Here is a 21,687-nt window from a genome sequence, read left to right as displayed (position 1 = left end):
GCATCTTAATTTTCCACAACCCGAATTCGTTGTTACCGGAAAATTTCTCGATCTCCCATCTAAGCATGGTGCTCACTGATAACACAAAAACGTATCATATATTTAGTTTAATTTACATGCATTATTATTCTATTTTATTTCGATTTTATTATTTTATTTTGTATTATGCCAGTATTTCTATTTATTTTCAAGAAATTATTTAATCGGAGCTTGCAAAAGAAATAATCGGAAAAGGAGCTAAAATCAAGAGGAATTGCTTAAAATGAAATTTAAATAAGGAGGTGCAAATAGAAGAAGCAAAGGCCCAGAACACACGTAAGCCCAACACGCAAGAGTAAGTGGAGCACGTGAGGTGGGGCACCTTGAAGTGCCTGTCGTTCGACACCTCCCCCTCTCTGCCGTTCAGCACCCCCCTTGAATACTAGTGTGTGACGTTAGTCACACACCTAGGCCCAGAAGACTCTGTTTTCACGCTCCGCCATTTTCTCCTCCGAAAGAACTGCACTAGAGACGAAACAAACTCAAGACCAAGAATTTGAGGCAGCTCTATAAATACCCATCAAGATTAATTGAGAGGGATACGAACTTTAACCTACTGCCGCCACTTTAATTTCTTCTGCTATTTTCAAGTTCTGCTACCTGTTTACTACCCACTTCTGGCAATAGATTTCCACACCGGAAATACTATTGCGATTAAGTTTTCTTTGTTAGCTTCAGATGTAGTTTTAGTTTTAGCATCAGATTTATTTTCAGAACTTAATTTCAGTACTGGATTCAAGAACCAGTGCTGCTCTATTTGAATATTCAGTCTTGCTATATTAATTCAGGTTCATTTATTAGCTTTAATTATTATTCTCTGTTTATTTTAGTTTATAGAATTATGCCTGGAATATTATTTATATGCTATGCTTATTATGTTCCGTCTATTAAAATAATGTTCAGCTAAATATTTTTTATCGGTATGTAAGGTCACATAGCCGAGGGAATCGAGTAATACTTTCGACGTATTTTATTAATGAAATTTATTTTATTTATCTGGTATTAATTTCTAATGCTTAATTCAACTGTTTTTTAACGAGAGTTAAAAACAATAGAAGTTGGGATCAATAAAAACGAGAGTTTGAGATTTTAACTGGACAGTAGAAATTAAACATTAACCTTAAATACAGCGAGAGTGCTTTAAGGTTAGTTAGACTTTATCGGTTTTCAAAAATCATTTTAAACTTTATTTGATACAGCGAGAGAGCTCATTTAGGTTTAATAGTGAGATCGTAATCAATAAACACGAGAGTGTGAGAGGAAGGTTTTTAGACAAGTGATTTCTACAGAAAGAGTATTTTAAATTACGATTCACATCGATACTTTACTAGATCCCCGACGTCCGACCGTTACATACCGATGATATTCCTGCTCATTTAAATTCAAATTATATTTCTTTTACTTCCCCGTCTGATCATAATCAATCAGATATTAGCCTTAGATTTACGTAGTAGCGATTAACTACACTAGGTCGATTCTTAGTCCCTGTGGGTTCGATATCTTTTAAAACTACGCGATAGATTGTGCACTTGCAGTCATAATCACAGATATACCCCATTTTGTCGCGATCAAGTTTTTGGAGCCGTTGTCGGGGACTAATTTAGTCGATAATCGTAATTAACTGTTTCGTTGTAGAGACTAAGGCAACTTAATTATTCTAATTCCCTTTGTGCATGCCAAGTACTCGCTCTCGAAGTGAAGACTTAGTGCTGCCAATTCCCGAACCGGAGCGTTCTATCACTGTATCACGTCAATTACGACGAACTCGCACTCTTGTTCCTAATCCTACTTCTGAACCAGTTGAAGAATCAACCATGGGAGAACAACCGCGTCCTCTCAAATCTTACGCTATTCCTTCGCAAGCTAAACCACACAATAGCATTGCTGCTCCTGCTATTGAGGCGAACAATTTCGAGCTAAAACCATCGTTGTTGTCAGCTGTGAAACAAAATCAAATTTCTGGAAATGCGACGGAAGACCCTAATCTTAATTTGTCGGTGTTCTTGCAATATGCGGACACTGTGAAGGCGAATAATGTCAGTTTAGAAGCTATCCGAGTGTGCCTTTTTCCTTTCTCACTGAGGGATAGAGCTAGACCTTGGCTCCAGTCTTTACCCGCCAATTCTGTCACGACCTGGAATGAACTTAAGAAAGTCTTCCTGGCACGTTATTTTCCACCTAGTAAGATCGCCATGCTAAGAGCCCAGATCAATGGGTTTAGACAAAAAGACAACAAGTCTTTATTCGAAGCATGGGAGAGATACAAAGACATGCTTAGACTCTGTCCACATCACGGATTAGAAGAATGGTTAATTATCCATACCTTCTACAATGGTCTCCTCTACAATACGAGACTTACAATTGACGCCGCCGCAGGTGGCGCAATGATGGACAAAGCATATGGCGATGCCTATGCACTTATCGAGAGTATGGCTCAGAATCACTATCAATGGGGAAGCGAGAGAGCTCAGTCAGATAGAACTTCAGGAGAGAAATCTTCAACGAAGAATGGTATGTACGAGATAAGTATCCTCGACCGTGTTAACGCAAAGTCGATGCCCTAACTCAGAAGATTGAAAACCTCACTATAGCACCTGTAGCCGTCGTGGCCGCTGTTTCCCCAAATTGCGAAATATGCGGGATGTCTGGACATGCTGCCTCCGAGTGCCATCTTTTGGCAGGAGTTTCCCCTGAACCAGTAAACTATGCTCAAGGAAAACCCTACTCAAACACGTATAACCCAGATGGAAGAATCACCCTAACTTCTCGTATAAGAACAACAATGCTTTGTACGCACCTGGTCAAGCACCCAGTGTACCACCCTGATATCAAAAGGCACCCTTCGCTGCTCCTAACATCCCCAGTAAGTCTAACATAGAATTAATGATGGAAAATTTCATAGCCACTCAAACTCAGACTAATAAGGATTTCATAAACCAGAACATGCACACCAATGAGAAAATCAAACAGTTAGCGACTAAAGTAGACGCGTTGGCCACTCACAACAAGATGCTTGAGATACAAATTTCTCAAGTGGCACAACAACAAGCACCTACTGCCGCACCAGCTGGGACATTTTCTGGACAAACACAACCTAACCCAAAAGGACATGCTCATTCTATTATTCTGCGAAGTGGTAGAGAGATGGACGAACCGACTGACCCTAGGCTTAAAAACCTTGCTATGTTCCAAAGCCCTAGTAAGACAACTGAGGAGGAAAGTAGACCCAAGGATAAACCAAGTAATCTGAAAGAGAAAGAGGACAAGGAAGGCGAGACGGAGGAAAAAGAAACACCATACATACCTTCACCACTTTATAAACCACCTATACCGTACCCTCAAAGATTCGAGAAATCTAAAAACATAGGGCAATTTAAGAAATTTGTCAAACTTCTTAAACAATTGAACATTACAATTCCATTTACAGAAGCCATTACCCAAATGTCCTTATATGCTAAGTTCCTAAAAGAAATCCTATCGAATAAGAAGAAATTAGAAGACAACGAGACTTTAACACTCACTGCCGAATGTAGTGCCATAATTCAAAATAAAATGCCACCTAAGTTGAAAGACCTAGGAAGTTTCTCCATACCCTTCAATATAGGAAAATTTGTCATAGACAAAGCTTTGTGCGACTTAGGAGCTAGTATTAGCCTAATGCCTTTGTCCATTTGCGAGAAACTTAACATGGGAGACCTAAGACCAACCAAGATGTCGGTACAACTTGCAGACCGATCTGTCAAGTATCCTGTAGGTGTTCTTGAAAACGTACCCGCCCGTATTGGACAATTCTACATTCCTACGGATTTCATAATTATGGACATAAAGGAAGACGTCAATACTCCTATAATCTTAGGAAGACCTTTTCTAGCTACCGCTGGAGCCATTATAGACATAAAGAAAGGCAAGTTGACATTCAAAGTAGGAGAGGAGAAGGTCGAGTTTATTCTAACACAATTCCTTCAAGCCCCAGCTATAGAAGACACATGTTACTTGGTGGATGTTATTGATGAATGTGTAAGAGAGATAGGATTATCAGAAGAATCTTACTCTGAAGTTATAAAGATTCTGATGCCCCTTATTTTCGAAGATGACAATTGGCGTCCAAAATATCGAGACGATAGTTTAAGCGAATGCTTAGCATTAACATCCGACCCTGTGTCTTGCCTAAAGAAAACATCCTTGGACCTTAAACCATTACCCAAGACTCTTAGGTATGAATACCTAGACGATGAGCTCAAAAGACCAGTAATAGTCAACGCAGAGCTAGGAGCCACAGAGACCGATAGGCTATTACAAGTGTTAAGGAAGTATCCATCTACGTTAGGATATAACATTGCTTATCTGAAAGGAATAAGTCCTTCCATATGTATGCATTGCATCATGTTGGAAGAAGATTGCAAAACCCCTAGGGAACATCAAAGAAGGATTAACCCTATCATGAGCACAGTAGTTAAAGATGAAGTTACCAAACTTCTAAATGCCGGATTTATATATCCAATCTCTGATAGTCAGTGGGTAAGTCCGGTCCATTGTGTACCAAAGAAGGGAGGCATAACAGTTACCATAAATAAGTCAGGCGAATCTATCTCCGAAAGAAAAGTTACTGGAGCAAGGATGTGTATTGACTATCGTAAATTAAACAAAGCCACAAGGAAAGACCATTTCCCTCTTCCCTTTATTGACCAAATGCTCGAGCGTTTAGCAAAACATTCCTATTACTGCTACTTGGATGGTTACTCAGGATTCTTTCAAATCCCAATTCACCCTGATGACTAAGAGAAAACAACCTTCACATGCCCTTATGGAACATTCGCTTATAGACGAATGTCGTTCGGATTATGCAACGCCCCTGCGACATTTCAGAGATGCATGATATCGATTTTCACTGATTACATAGACATCACCATGGAAGTCTTTATGGACGACTTCTCTGTATGTGGGGAGGATTTCGAAGGATGCCTCTCAAATCTAGAAAAATTATTGGACCGATGTGTACAAGTTAAACTCGTCCTAAACTGGGAAAAGTGTCACTTTATGGTTAAACAAGGGATTATACTTGGACATGTAGTCTCCGAAAGAGGAATTGAAGTCGATAAAGCAAAGATCGAAGTAATAGAAAATCTCCAACCCCCAAAAATAGTTAGAGAGATACGGAGCTTCTTAGGACACGCAGGTTTCTATCGAAGATTTATAAAGGACTTTTCTAAGATCTCTAAACCTCTGACTAGCCTCTTAATGAAAGACGTTGAGTTTAATTTCAACGATGAATGTTTAGAAGCCTTTGAAGTACTAAAGACAACCCTCATATCTGCACCCATAATGCAACCACCCGACTGGAATTTAACATTTGAAATTATGTGTGATACAAAAGACTATGTCGTAGGAGCAGTCTTAGGACAAAGGAAAGATAAGAAACTCCACGCAATATACTATGCAAGTAGGACGTTAGACCCTACGCAAATGAACTACGCCACAACCGAAAAGGAACTCTTGGCCGTGGTCTTCGCGTTAGATAACTTTCGTTCCTATCTGATAGGAGCAAAGATAATAGTTTATACCGACCATGCAGCCATTAGGTATCTACTAGCTAAACAAGATGCAAAACCTAGACTATTAAGGTGGATCCTACTACTACAAGAATTTGATTTGGAAATCAAAGATAAAAAGGGAACCAAAGACATTGTAGCCGACCATTTATCTAGGATGGAAGGTATTAAAACAGAAGAAACACCAATCAACGATGATTTCCCTTATGAACGCTTAATAGCACATTTAGAATCCGAAAGCAACACATTGGAGCAACCTAAAGCGCAAACTGTTAAGACACTAAGCATCGGAACCACACTGCCATGGTATGCTGATTTTGTCAACTACCTAGCAGCGAGAGTGCTTCCGCCTGACATGACCTATCAACAAAAGAAGAAGTTCTCCCATGACCTTAAACAATATTATTGGGATGAACCCTTGCTATTCAAGAGAGGCGCTGATGGGATATTCCGCCGATGTGTTCCGAAAGAAGAGATAGAAAGCATAATACATCATTGCCATGATGCCTCCTACGGTGGGCATGCAAGCACATCAAAGACATGCGCTAAGATTCTGCAAGCCGATCTCTTTTGGCCCTACCTGTGGAAGGATGTTCACATCGCTGTTAGAAATTGAGACCGATGTCAGCGCACTGGAAACATATCTAGGCGAGATGAGAAGCCACAAAAGGGCATTTTAGAAGTAGAAATCTTTGATGTATGGGGAATAGATTTTATGGGACCTTTTCCATCTTCCTTTGGTAATAACTACATACTTGTCGCAGTAGATTACGTGTCTAAATGGATAGAAGATGTAGCCTCACCCACAAACAATGCACAAGTAGTGATTAAGTTGTTCAAGAATATAATATTTCCGAGGTTTGGTGTAGCAAGGTTAGTCATTAGCGATGGAGGATCCCACTTCATATCCAGAATTTTCGAAAAACTCTTAGTAAAGTATGGAGTCCGACACCGTGTAGCAACACCTTACCACCCTTAAACGAGTGGACAAGTTGAAGTCTCGAATAGAAAAATTAAGCAATTACTTGAAAGGACTGTTGCCACATCTAGGAAGGATTGGTCAACTAAGTTACACGAAGCATTGAGGGTGTATAGAACCGCCTACGAGACACCAATAGGAACCACGCCCTTCAAATTAGTATACGGTAAATCTTGTCATTTATCGGTAGAACTAGAGTATAAAGCCTACTGGGCAATAAAAACCTTAAACTTAAGTTACACCGCTGCCGGCGAAAGGAGGCTATTAGATATTAACGAGTTGGAGGAAATTAGATTGGATGCTTACGAGAATGCTAGGATTTATAAAGAAAGAACAAAGAAATGGCACGATAAACGCATCTCAAGGAAGGAATTAAATGAAAGAGATGTGGTGCTATTGTTTAATTCTCGACTTAAGCTCTTTCCTGGAAAACTTCGTTCAAGGTGGTCTGGTCCATTCGAAGTTACCAAAGTATATCCGAGTGGCGCTGTCGAAATTAAAGGAAAATCGAGCGATAGCTTCATTGTAAACGGGAAGCGATTAAAACATTACCATATTGTTGAAAATAAAGACTACACTGATAGTCTTAAGCTCGTAGAGTTAATCGTCGAGTCGAAGAACTAACCATCGATTCGTCGAGCTTGCGACGTTAAACAAAGCGCTTTCGTGGGAGACAACCCACCTTTTAAATTTAATTTTCTTTAATTTTAAATGTTTTATTAAAATTTATCTTCTTTTCTTTCTCATTCTATTTTCAAAATACTAACTCTTTTTGTTTTAAATCATACTAACTTAAAACTTTTCTTTCTGATTTCAAAAACTTCCAGGGTACTAACAACTTTTCGGACTTTAGAGATGAATTTCAATGATGACATGGTAGTTACTTTTGGGAGTGAGGATCAGCAGAGACGATATGATATTTTGGCACAGCGTGAGATGGGTCTCGCCTCTTTTTCACATGATGCGACTCTGACAGTTCTAGGTTTCCGGGAAAGTGTGCATTTTATGCTTCATCAGATTGGATGGGAAGATCTCCTTACCACCCGTACACCCACTTTACGTAACCTGACCTTAGAGTTTCTGAGTTCCCTCCGATATGAGCCTAGACTTGGATTAGGTTTCAACAGAGGAAGAGTTTCATTCAGGTTGTTTGGATTCACCTACCGCTTCACCACCCGTCAGCTGGCTGAGTTACTAGGATTTCCTAAAGGCATGGATGCCTTAATGGTAGTCGATGATGAGTACTTCCCTAATAATATAGTTGACTACTTTTGGAGTACCATATCTGGTAGAAACCAGAATGATCTACGACTCTCTTCAGAAATCCAAAATCCCGCCATTAGGTATTTCCACATGATACTAGCTTTCACACTTTTTGGAAAACCTCTGTGCGATACCTCGGTGACTAAGGATGAGCTAGGCATTATGATGTGTGTTTTCCAAGCCAGACCAGTTATGGGAGTTTTGTTTATGCTTGCTAGGATGGCCACTCTGGCCCAAGATACCATTGGTCCTATCCTTGTAGGTGGTCTTGTCACTAAGATCGCCTGTGCTCTATCTTTGAGAGGCCCGCTTGCTAGATTGATTCCTTATGGAGGATTCAAATCCATGGACATGGAGTTTTTCTTCAACAAGAGCCTGATTAGCAATTACGAGTCTCCACCTTATCAGCTTCTCGTGAACTATGAGCCAGTTAATCATTTTGCTTTACCTTGCATTAGGTTTACAAGTGTTCACAAGAAATAAAATTGGATTTATGACTTGGAAGGTCAAGGTGAAAATGATTTCGAGGAAGAAGAAAGTGATCCGAGGACACCGACTGGATACCATGACATTGATACTACACCTGATGAGGATGTGCCTATGGTTGACCATGTTGTTGCTATAGAGACCCTTCGGAACGACGTTGTTGTGCTTCGTACCGATCTAGGGAGACTCCGAGGAGATTTCCACGGATTTATGGAGTTGGTCATGACAAATCTCGACAGTTTTTATCAGCACTTTCAGTCCGTCCCTGCTCCGAAAAGTGGCTAATTGAAGACCGCTAATTTAGATTTCTAACTCTTACATTTAGACAATGAGGACATCGTCTAGTTTAAGTGTGGGGGAAGGGAATGCTTAGTTAGGATTTACCGTTTTAAGTAGTTTTAATTTTCAGTTTTTCAATTTCAGCATTTTTATTAGTAGTATTTCAATTTTTAAGACAAAATTTTAATTTTCAGTTTTTGATTTTAATAAAATTTAGTATTTTTTTATTATGTTTTTATTTTTCTGCTACATGTTGCCTCTGCCAAATTAATATTGTGTGTGTGCATTGTTAGAAATTAGTGTTTCTAATAAATATCTGCTAAGGATTGCTTTATTAGAAATAAATTGCACTGCTATTAGCTTTATCTGTTAAGCACAACATACATTTTCTGTCTGTTACCTATACTGCTGCACTGTTTTAAAATTCAACGGGTATAGGATAAAGTTATAATATGCTACCGATACTATTATGTGCATCCAATTATATACTTTTACTATAAGTCAAAGATATTTTTACCAATTAATGTTGGTCCAATAGCATCACATGCACCTTTTGGTCAAATTGGAATCTCTGCAAGCATGCAAGCACAACAGACCATGCAACCAACACAATCTGCCTTCACGCATGCCTGAAGCATGCAGTTGTCTCTTTCGTTCGTCAGAGTGAGCCCTGCACCGGTCGGCAGGCCTAGGGGGATGTCGTTCGTCACTTTGCATTTAATTGCAGAACGTGTTTGCATTTTCATTCATTCCAGTATGTCCCATTTTTCAAACTTCCACCAGTTTCAATTTGCTCTTCATGTTCCTTCAAACTTACCATTTATTTCTTTCAACATTCTCATTCAATTTATTTTGACTACTCATTCATTCACTCTCCTATATATAATTCACTGCAACAAAACCATAACCATTTGTTTTGTTTCCTCTACAAAATTTTCTTTCACACTTCCTGCAGAAAAATCATTATGGCTAACCTCAACAACCAAAACAAAGAAGAGTTTCCTGATGTCATTTTCCGGAACGGAGAAGCGGGAGAAATTCAATGAAACCGATACCGAAGTTTCTTTCAGAGAGGGGTGGTATCTTCAAGATCCCCCCATATCTAAAGCTTGCGAAGTTTGGGGCTGTTCGAAACTGGTGTGCGAATATTGCTCAATAAAAACGAGTTTATCATTCGTAAGCACACTAGACTTCCCCACATACGAGGCGTTAACCTTGGAGTTCCTAAGCTCATACATTTACAACACACCCACCAACGCTTCTCACAAACTTATCGGAACCGCTACCTTCTGACTATTCAACCGAGAGTACACCATGAATCAAGAAAATTTTAGCGCGATCTTTGGATTCACTCGTGTTGAGGGAGCCAACTATAGAATTCCGCCCGAGCTTGACTGGAAAAGAACCTCAAATGATATTTGGCGTGGAATATCAGGTAAGAAAAATGTTGCTCCCGACATGCGCTTCTCTTTGCAAATTCATAATCCGGTTATGCGTTACTTCCACCGCATTTTAGCAAATACTATTTTCGGAAGAACCAACAGCAGCAAAGTCAATGGTAAGGAGTTATACTTCTTTTATTGTGCTTTTTCCAACCATCGGATCAATGCCAGCACTTTCCTTATGTCTCACATTCAAGCTCTCGTATCAAGAGAAGGAAACACACCATTCTGTGTAGGATGGCTTGTCACTGGTATAGCTCGAGCCCTCGACATGAACGATAGGCTTGAAAATCTACCTTCTCTACCACCAGTTTTTATGGATATCAGTAACTGCAGAGCTGGTCGCCTTATCAAATTAAGACCAGACGGAAGGTACAACCTCATGGTGAAAAATAGGGAAATTCGCAGTGCTATACTGCCAAACAACGAGATCACTAGGATAGATTGCAGAGACAACTGGATCTATGATCTCGACGCACCTGCTCCTGGTGAAAACATACAGGATGATAAATAATGCAGGTAATGTGGATGAGGTTGAACAAGAAATGGATCAAGGAAATCTCCATCCTGATGAAAACCCCCAACCGAATCCTAAAAATGTTGTTGGACTGTCTGAACCTCAACCCCGAAGAAGGAATCAACCAGCCACACTGGATGATGTGTATAGAGAGATGATACGCAACCACGAGGAAGAAACTCAGTGTCATTAGAGGATTGAGGCAGGACAGAGCGAAATGATGACGTTGGTGTGTCAAATGCAAAGAGATCAACATGATTATGCGCAATGGAATGATCAAAGCATTGCAGACCTCACAGAAGAAATGCATTGTTTGAAATATCGTGTTGAGGGCTTACATGAGTATGTGTACCATGCTAGGATAGTTTCGCCTAGAGACGGCGATGAAGGTAGAAGAGGAGGAAGAGCACGAACCCGAGGGAGAGCACGAGGAAGAGGAAACGAGTAGTGAGTTTTCACCGTTTCTACCACACAAAGTCGCATTGAGGACAATGCAACGTTTAAGTGTGGGGGAGGAAGCTCGCTGTTTTCCTAATTATTGTCATTAGATTTTAATTTCTAGTATTTAATTTCCAGTATTTTTAGTTATTCCCTAAAAAAAATTAGTTTCCTATCATTACAATCCATGTACTCTAAGTTTAATATATGCGAGTATCTTTCAGTTGTCGAATTCTCCACCTACTTGAACCATAAACTTTTTTATTTTATATGCATATATAGCCTGACACGCTCGAAAAGTACCAAGATATACAATTTTAGTTAAGTTAGAAACCAAAACACTATTAAACAAAATTGCTACAGTCTTGACACCCTAGAACTCCGATTTATGCAAGATTCAATTTAAGTACCTATTATTTCAAAGTCTTTAACCTCTAGCTTTAAAGTAGCTTCGAGTAGTTTATTCAGCAGTCGACACCGTCTTAAACACAAACTACGTAGAGAGCCAATGAATATAAGTGAATGATCTTGAAAATTTTCAGTAAAATATTTAAAAGATTGCACTGACTAAGCTAGGTGACCCTCACCCGGTCATTTAACCCAAAGGATGTATATCTCGCGAACAATAAAAAAACTTATTGTCAGTTGGTTCAAAAGTATCTGGTATTGAACTTGGTAGGGCGAATTACGTTTCGATCCCCCACATCTTACAATTGGTTAAAAAAGTGGGTACCACCGAAATGTGCCAGAGCCTCGTATTAATAAGGATCAGAGTCGCTAACCGGTTACTCTACTATGTGCGTATGAAGATAAAGGGCTTAATGTGACTGCGCTCGAATGAAAACAAGCAAAATCTAGCGAAAGGGTCTAGATGAGTTGTAATAGCATGATTTGAATTGGTCTGCATAAGCTGGAGTTGTCTAGTGTCGCCACTGTGTCTTTAGTGTTTATATTGAGCTTCTGTATCTCTAGAAAAGTATCGCCCCGACCGCGTACGAATCGAGATGATTGTCATGCATGTGTAAAACCTTTTTCTTTGATTGTTTGCTTGAGGGAAAGCAAAGTTCAAGTGTAGGGGAGTTTGATAACACAAAAACGTATCGTACATTTAGCTTAATTTACATGCATTATTATTCTATTTTATTTCAATTTTATTATTTTATTTTGTATTATGCCGGTATTTCTATTTGTTTTCAGGAATTTATTTAATCGGAGCTCGCAAAAGAAATAATCGGAAAAAGGAGCTAAAATGAAGAGGAATTGCTTAAAATGACATTTAAATAAGGAGGTGCAAATAGAAGAAGAAAAGGCCCAAAACACACGCAAGCCCAACACGCAAGAGTAAGTGGAGCACGTGACGTGGGGCACCTTGAAGTGCCTGTGGGTCGGCACCTCCTCCTCTCTGCTGTTCGGCACCCACTTGAATACTAGTGTGTGACGTTAGTCACACACCCAGGCCCAGAAGACTCTATTTTCACGCTCCACCATCTTCTCCTCCGAAAGAACAGCACCAGAGACGAAACAAACTCAAGACCAAGAATCTGAGGTAGCTCTATAAATACCCATCAAGATTAATTGAGAGGGTTACGAACTTTAACCTACTGCTGTCATTTTAATTTCTTCTGCTATTTTCAAAATCTGCTACCTGTTTCCTACCCACTTCCGGCAATAGATTTCCACACCGGAAATACTATTGCGATTAAGTTTTCTTTCTTAGCTTCAGATTTAGTTTTAGTTTTAGCATCAGATTTATTTTCAGAACTTAATTCCAGTACCGGATTCAAGAACCAGTGCTGCTCTATTTGAATATTCAGTCTTGCTATATTAATTCAGGTTCATTTATTAGCTTTAATTATTATTCCCTGTTTATGTTAGTTTATAGAATTATGCCCGGAATATTATTTATCTGATATGCTTATTCTGTTCCGTCTATTAAAATAATGTCCGACTAAATGCTTTTTATCAGTATGTAAGGTCATATAGCCGAGGGAATCGAGTAATACTTTCGACGTATTTTATTAATGAAATTTATTTATCTGGTATTAATTTCTAATGCTTAATTCAATTGTTTTGTAACGAGAGTTAAAAACAATAGAAGTTAGGATCAATAAAAACTAGAGTTTGAGATTTTAACTGGACAGTAGAAATTAAATATTAACCTTAAATACAGCGAGAGTGCTTTAAGGTTAATTAGACTTCATCGATTTTCAAAAATCATTTTAAACTTTATTTGATACAGCGAGAGCACTCACTTAGGTTTAATAATGAGATCGTAATCAATAAACACGAGAGTGTGAGAGGAAGGTTTTTAGACAAGTGATTTCTACAAAAAGAGTATTTTAAATTACGATTCACGTCGATAGTTTACTAGATCCCTGACGTCCGACCGTTACATACCGATAATATTCCCGCTCATTTAAATTCAAATCATATTTCTTTTACTTCCCCGTCTGATCATAATCAATCAGATATTATCCTTAGAGTTACGTAGTAGCGATTAATTACACTAGGTCGATTCTTAGTCCCTGTGGATTCGATATCTTTTAAAACTACGCGATAGACTGTGCACTTGCAATCATAATCACAGACATACCCCATTTTGTCGCGATCACTCACTTGTAAACAATACCTCTTTGCTCCATGCTCACTGCACCAGTATTATGAATTACGAAAAAATTCAATATCAATTTATGAGGCAAAGTATAGTAGCAACCAAAATAAATGATCTACAACATTCACTACGCGAAATTTAAGTTTTAGCAGCGTAGCTACGAAAGCGCTTTTAGAAAAAGCGCTCTCGTAGGGTTCATTAAAAACAAAAGTAAAAAACAAAGGGAAATGATGCAAAAAAAAAGCGCTCTGGTAGGGGGGTTATGAGAGCGCTTTTAAAAAGCGCTCTGGTAGGGGGTTATGAGAGCGTTTTTGAAAAGCGCTCTGGTAGGGTGGGTTATGAGAGCGTTTTTGAGAAGCGCTCTGGTAGGATGGGTAATGATATCAGGCTACGAGTGCGCTTTTATGTCAAAAGCGCTGGTATAAACTAGGCTATGAGAGCACTTTTCAGAAGCGCTTTAGTAGCCTTTATTTCTAAAAAACAAAAACACGCGTTTCTCACCCAGTACTGTTTCTCACTTTCGTTTTCACACGATATTGCGTTCTCCCCTTCTCCCCGCCGCTCTCCTCCATCATTTCATTCTCCCCGCCGCTCTCCTCCGTCTTTGTGTTCTATCAGCCGCTCTCCTCCGTCTCTGTGTTCTCTACGCCGCTCTCCTCCGTCTCGAACAGTGTTAGAAACCTATTTCGCGAACAGCACCACACCACCACCATCTATCACTGATTCTGTTCGATTGTTCCTTCATTTTTTAATCACCGATTCAAGAATTCAAGAATTTCTTCATTTTTTTCCTGCAAACTCGCCGATTCTGTTCGATTTCTCTCTCCGACTCTTCATTTTTTTTCCTGCAAACTCACCGATTCTGTTCGATTGCTCTCTCCGACGAAGAAGCTCCAGTCGCCATCTTTCTATCATTTTCATGGTGTTAAAGCTCGAGAGTAAGAATCAGAAGGGTTTCTTGCAGTATTTCAGAGGCATTGAGTGAGTTTATTTATCACTCACAATAGGTAAGTTCAAATCTGAGTTCTTTCATCTCTAGCATTAAAATATGATTTTATGCAGTTATAGAAGAAGTCTTCAAATGGAGACCTTGTGTTGGTGTTCTCTTATGTATCAAAGATTGCATTTGATTTTGATAGGTGTAGAAACAATATGCAAATAGAGAAACATATGTCAGGACATGGGTGTATAAGACATATTAATTTAGCAACCTTTACTATAGTCAAATTTATGGGATATAGGGGTATTGTTGGTGTAGCGGCTAGGAGGTCGGTTTGTTGAAGAAGATCGAGACTGTATTTGTGCTGGCATACTGAAATGCCTTGAGAGGTCCTTGCAATTTTGAAACTGAGAAAATATTTTGTTTTTAATATCTTTTGTGCAGAAGAATGATTATTAGCCTTAGTTAATAGAGAGTATATTTGGATTGAATGTAGCCTAGAATGGTAAGAGTAGTTAATTTTTGATTCCATTGTCAGTGAGACTAGAAAGCTTTAAGTTAAAACACTTATGAGAGTTTATAAATTAGCATAGGATATAACATGTTGTATTGGTAGGTTTGAGTTTGAGTTTATTCATGTAGATAAGTTGAAATGGTTCTTTTTCATGGCTCTTTTTTATGGTCTTTATATTGAAATTGTTGAGTTTTTTTAACTTTGAACTATTGTTATGGTTTGTATAGTGAAACTGTTGGGTTTTAGCAGCCGATAGTCACGGCTCGATTCCAGATCTGGCCCAGCCGATAGTCTCCTCTCGTGTGACCGCGGATCCAGTAACCTTTCACGCTTCCGGCAATTGTTGTTTACTTCTTCAATTCAAACTCTGTCATCATATTTCGGTAATTGCTTCAAACCTTTGATGTTGTGTTAGTTTCTTGATGATAATGAATTAGTTTGAGCATAATTCATAAGTGATGTTAGTAGGTTGATGGAGATTTATGGAAATTGATGAGTTTAATTTGTTGAATATGAGATTAGTTTGTGAGTTGTTGTGTTAACTTACTCATAATGCTCGTAAATCAAATAGTTGCATATAGGGTGTTTGTTGAATTAGTAGTGAAATGCTATGTTCTTGATTATGATCAATATAAGGAGTAGTGTTGATGTTGTTGATGATTGTTGGTGTTTATACTTGGTTTAGTGTTGGTTTGGTGACTTTTTTAATGGTGCAACAATGCTGAAAATTGGTAATATTTTGTTGATTATATGGTGAGAATTGGATATTGGATAATGTTGGTGTTGTTACCACTTGTTGATGATATTTCATTTGAATTGATGATGATTTTGTGGCTTCTTTAATGATGATATGATGCATACATACTGCTGGATTTTGGAAGATTGTTTTGATGATGTTGTGGATTTAAATTGGTATGGATGACTTGGATTATGAAGAAATAAGGATGCTGGAAATTTGGTGATGGTATTGTCTAAAAATCGATTATTAGGTGGACATGATATTTGCATAGAAACCGTGTTAATTCAAGTGTCTAAGTGCTGAAAATTTTTGTGGCGTTATTTGATATTGTTAGCATGATATTTGGTTGAAATGGTGGATTAAAGAGAGGGTATAATATTGGAAGTTTACTTGGTTCTTGCTTACTTAAGTTGTTCAGCACTAATTGTTGAATTTGATGGATAACACTTGATGGTGTATTTATAGTTAAAATTCCTTTATATTATAGCGGTTATTTATTAATTAATTCTATCTTTCAACTAATAATTTTCAATATATAGATTTAACATGTGTATAAACTAGTAGCATGATAAAACCTCATTTCGATTCTTGTTTTGTTCATTCTTTGAATTTAATTTAAACACCATGAGTTTGATCATACTTGCGTATCGATGTTGATTTTGTCTTGGTGTTTAAGTCAATTTTAAAGGTGATTTTGATGATGTTTCAAGTTGAATTCAATTCACAAAGTTTGTCGGTTGATGTCGCTGTTTATACATAAGGTTGGAATCACTTGAAAATTGATTCTAATGAGATTTTTATGCATAATTTGCTGCTATCTAGCTTTTGATTTGTATGAATAATGCTCGATCTAAGCTTGATTTTTCATGTATTGGAATTGAAATGAATTATAGCATGAATTATAGATGAAAGTTTACCTTTATAGAATATCTTTTTTATATTTGATATGCTAATACTTATATGGTTTGATTACTTACTAATTCTCTTCTTTCCTTTGAATTAGTAGCGTTTCCCGGCCTAGTTCGACGTACAACGCTCATTCTCTGCATTTTCTTTAGTTCAGTAAAATCCGAGGTAAATTTCTTTCTCAAATTACTTGTATCTGCAACACAAAGTTCCACAAACATATACACTAATTAAGTTCAACACAACTAGTAATTTTTGACATATTTCTTTGTCTTCTGCAAGTTCTTTCGTAGCTACAGGTTCATTGGCTCTTATATAGCTCCTTTGTTGAAAGGTGAGTTATTATTGATATCTTGTATTTGCTTTGTATTTGTTTTAACAGTTTACCTTGTAAAAATATTTTTCATATAATAGTAATGCTTATAATATTTATGCTATAATAATTAAGACATGAGTGATAGATTCTAAACTGTGTTAATGTTTTAATGTTTTAATGTATTGAAGTTTTAACATGAGTGATAGATTCTAAAATGTTTTAATATTGTTTTAATAGATAGATATAAGAGAGGTTTATGTTATAATATATTTGTGGTAGACTAGAGAGGTTGCATGTTAAATCTAATAGTTCTATAACATAATTTTTCCCTACCAGCCTGTGGCTTATTTTCTATGATTCCAGACTAAAAACAGAACAAAACACTAACAGTTGAACTGCCATGTCCCTTTGTGTCATTCTCATTGGTGTAGTGTAATACTCATTATTCCGACATGTGGAATATTCTCTGATTTTTAAGTGATGAACTTACTAACTTTGTAACTTTTATATTATATTAAGTAATACTCATTATTCCGACATGTGGAATATTCTTGATGTCAATTTCGTTAATCGTTAAGTGATGAACTTACTAACTTTGTGAATTGAATTCGCTATAGGGGTTACTTGTGAAGAGTGAAAGTTTGATCGTTTTTGTTTAGCTTAATTAAGACATGGATAAGACATGGATGAATTCAAACCGATTGTCGAAAGAGTACGAGAAAGGGGTATGGGAATTCGTTAACGGGATAAGGTTATGGGGAATCAGTTGGCATCGCATTTACTACGGGGATAAGGTTGACGGGAATCAGTTGGCATCGCATTTACTACGGTTTGGAATTGATAGAAGTTATACAGTTTGGAGTTTTCATGGTGAGGAAAGTAACGGGAATGTTGAGTCGAGGTGTAATACGAAGTATGCTTCAAACGACGATTGCACAGACACATATGATTGTAATCGAGTCGAAGAGATTGCAGAAGCGCTTGAAGAAGATCTTGAGGATTGTCTCAAAATGTTCGAGAGGTTGGTAAGCGATGCAGAGAAACCGTTGTATGATGGTTGTTCAAAATTCACAAGATTGTCTGCGGTGTTAAAGTTGTACAACTTAAAGGCGGACAATGGATGGTCGGATAAAAGTTTCACAGAGTTATTAGCCCTTATGAAAGATATGCTACCAGAGGATAATGTTCTTCCCAATCGAACGTATGAAGCCAAAAAGATGTTGTCCTCTATTGGCATGAGCTATGATAAGATACATGCATGTCCAAACGATTGCGTTTTGTTTCGAAACGAGTATGCAGCGTTGAATGAGTGTCCTAAATGCGGTGCCCCTCAATATAAAAAAAGTTGTCTCCGGCCAAAGTCTTATGGTATTTTCCTATAATTCCGAGATTTAGACGCATGTATCGTAGTGAAATCGATTCAAGACATTTGACTTGGCATGCAGATGAAAGAGTTATTGATGGAGAGTTGCGACATCCGGTAGACTCACCACAGTGGATGAAACTAAATAGTGAATATCCTGAATTTGGAAAATAAGCAAGAAACTTTCGCTTGTCATTGTCTACTGATGGAATGAACCCGCATGGTATTCAAAGTATCTCGCATAGCACATGGCCTGTGATTCTTATGATTTATAACCTACCTCCGTGGCTATGTATGAAGCGTAAGTACATGATGTTATCTATGCTAATTTTTGGGCCTAAACAACCAGGGAATGACATAGACGTATACCTGGAACCCTTAATCGAAGATTTAAAGTTTTTGTGGGAGAACGGTGTGGAGGTTTACGATGGGTATAGGAAAGAAAGTTTCAACTTGAGGGCGATGTTGTTTGGAACAATTAATGATTTTCCGGCATACGGAAATCTATTCGGGTACAGCAATAAAGGTCAAAAAATGTGTCCTGTTTGTGAAGATGAAACCAATACGACATGATTGGATCTTTGTCAGAAGAATGTCTTTCTCGGCCATCGTAGATTCTTAAATTCTAATCATCACTACCGTGGGTGGAGAAAAGCATTCAATGGAAAGGCCGAACAACGTACAGCCCCGCCTTTTTTGACAGGTGATCAAATTTTTGAAAAGGTGAAAGATGTGAGCACTCAGTTTGGCAAGCCTATTGCACATTCACTTGTCAAGGGTGGGTGGAAGAAGAAGTTAATTTTTTTTTGAACTTCCATATTGGAAGTCGTTGTACGTAAGACATTTCCTCGATGTTATGCATATTGAAAAAAAATGTATTTGACAGCGTTATATGTACGTTACTCAATATACAAGGAAAGTCTAAGGATGGCCTTAACATAAGGAAGGACATGGGAAGACGAACATATTTGCCACCTGATGTTTACACTCTATCTAGAAAGGAGAAGAAAACATTGTGTAAGTTCCTCAGTGAAGTTAAAGTTCCAGAAGGATACTCTTCAGATATTAGAAGACTTGTGTCCATGAAAGACCTCAAGTTAAAGAGTTTGAAGACGCATGATTGCCATGCTATAATGGAATATTTTTTACCAATAGGTATACGTTCTATTCTGTCAGAAAAAGTAAGAAGCGCAATAACTAAACTGTGTTTTTTTTCAGGTCAATTTGCAGTAAGGTTATCGATCCCACAATCTTACCAACATTGCAAAAAGAGATAGTTGTTACTTTATGTGATCTTGAAATGTATTTTCCTCCCTCGTTTTTTGACATAATGGTTCATCTAGTCGTTCATCTTGTGAAAGAGACACAATTGTGCGGACCAACTTATATGAGATGGATGTACCCTGCTGAACGTTATATGAAAATATTAAAAGGGTACCTGAAAAACAGAAGTCGATCGGAGGGGTGTATTGCCGAACGATACATTGTTGAAGAAGCGGTTGAGTTTTGTACTGATTTTTGGTCAAATGTTCAATCAATTGGACTCCCCAAATCTCATATTGTTGAAAAAAAAGAAGGAAAAAGGCTAATTGGAAATAAAGTTGTGACAGTATCAATGGTCGAGCGGGATCAAGCGCACTTGTATGTTCTGCACAATGAGATTGAGGTTGAGCTGTATGTTGAAATGCACAAGGTTGTTCTCCGAGATTTAAATTCGAATAGAAATGAGAATTGGATAGTAAGAGAGCACAATCGAAGTTTCATTCTGTTAGGGAACATATTTGTTCAAAGTATCGTTCAGATCCTGCTTCAGTAACAGAAAGGTTGAGATGTTTAGCATACGGTCCAAGTATAATTATGTTTTCTTATAACGCATACGCAATTAATGGATACACATTTTATACCAAAGAACACGATGATAAAAGTACTATGCAAAATAGTGGTGTTACCTTGGTAGCTGAAGCAATGCATATATCAAGTGCGAATAACTTAAATCCGAAATTTGCAAATTTGTCATATTTTGGGGTTATCGAGCGCATTTTGGTGTTTGATTACGCGAAGTTTCAGATTCCTGTATTTGGTTGCAAGTGGGTTGAAAATAATAATGGCATACGAATGGATAAGTCGGGATTTTTGCAAGTGGATCTCAATAGGGTGGGGTACAAAGATGAGCCTTTCATTCTAGCCTCTCAAGCTAAACAAGTGTTCTATGTCAATGATCCGACAAGTACGAAATGGTCTATAGTGCTTTTATCTAACAAAACAGTTGATGAAAACATTGGAGATAAAGGTGATATTGGTGTTGGCATTGAATCTTGTACAAGAAACGATCAAAATGAGAATGAATCTTGTACTAGAAATGATCATAATGAGGGTATTTGGATCAATCCAACCGTCTGCGTTTTAAGAGACGTGCAACAACCCGTTTTTTTTAGTATTTAATTTATTATATATTTTATATGCTTTGGTGTGTTAATTAATTATTTAACCGTTATGAGATATAATTATTAATTTAATTAATTAAACTCGAGTGCATTTGTGTTTAATAGAGTTAATTAAGTTATTAGAGAGTTAGATTAATTGGGCCTATTTATTGGAGTTATAAGCAATTAGGAGGTGTTATTAATTTTAAAGCCCAATATAATAAATAAAGATAGAAAGAGAGGAAATGTGGCGTAGGAGCATCATTTTTATTTCCTAGTTTAAAGAATAGAAGAGGAGGAGAGGAACAAGAAGAGGAGCTAGGGTTTTGGAGGAGAAATCAAGAGGTAAGGGGGAGAATCCCTAATCATTGTGGGTTAGTATAATGGGGTAATTGTTAGATTAACAAATTATATTTGTTCAAAGTTAAATCTTATAAAGTATGTGTTTTTTTTAATTTCTGTTTGTATATTGAAATCTGTAGAAAATTTGGATTTGAAACCAAGATTAAATACTGGAACAAACACCCTGTGTTCATATTTTTTTGTTAAGAAACGAAAATGGGGGTGGGGTAGTGATGGGTGACACCGAATGATGTCACCATATGACCTTAGTGATGAACAGCATGGCTGCAAGGCGGTACTGTAACGTGTACACTTGGAAAAAAGTTATGTGCATAGCCTTTCATTATTTTCGCTACAGTTGTTAGCTGAGTCAATTAATAATGTGCCCTGTTTCATTTCCTTTTGTTTCGTTTGTGTATTTATTTGTCTACTAGCACTTGGCCAATTTCTAATATGAACCAACACCCTTTATTGTATGAATAATGCCGCTTGTGATTTACTTGGCCAATTAAATGAAAACGTGAATCCACTGTTAGCCATT

At 37.6% G+C, this 21,687-nt stretch overlaps 1 protein-coding gene and 1 non-coding gene across 2 annotated transcripts; one reads left to right on the top strand and one right to left on the bottom strand.

Annotated features, from left to right (window-relative positions):
- Positions 1-2,231: 2,231 nt before the first annotated feature.
- Positions 2,232-2,338, bottom strand: LOC131628741 (small nucleolar RNA R71). The gene has a single exon (XR_009291882.1). It is a non-coding gene; the product is annotated as a small nucleolar RNA R71 (small nucleolar RNA).
- Positions 2,339-6,303: 3,965 nt separating this feature from the next.
- Positions 6,304-7,191, top strand: LOC131628739 (uncharacterized). Its single transcript, XM_058899567.1, has 2 exons — positions 6,304-6,461; positions 6,639-7,191. Exons 1-2 carry the CDS (start codon positions 6,304-6,306, stop codon positions 7,189-7,191), a joined length of 711 nt encoding a protein of 236 aa, XP_058755550.1.
- The last annotated feature ends 14,496 nt before the right edge of the window (positions 7,192-21,687 follow it).

The sequence above is a fragment of the Vicia villosa genome, unplaced genomic scaffold, assembly GCF_029867415.1.
Source record: "Vicia villosa cultivar HV-30 ecotype Madison, WI unplaced genomic scaffold, Vvil1.0 ctg.000474F_1_1, whole genome shotgun sequence".
In the NCBI taxonomy this organism is placed as follows: Eukaryota; Viridiplantae; Streptophyta; class Magnoliopsida; order Fabales; family Fabaceae; genus Vicia; species Vicia villosa.
Note: the sequence above shows the minus strand (reverse complement) of the source record. Positions and strands in the feature narration are given on the sequence as shown.

Coding starts and splice junctions, on each gene's coding strand:
- LOC131628739 (XM_058899567.1), top strand. CDS start 6,304: ATGGGACCTTTTCCATCTTCCTTTGGTAATAACTACATACTTGTCGCA. Junction 6,462..6,638: donor CCGAGGTTTGGTGTAGCAAG/GTTAGTCATTAG, acceptor TGCCACATCTAG/GAAGGATTGGTCAACTAAGT.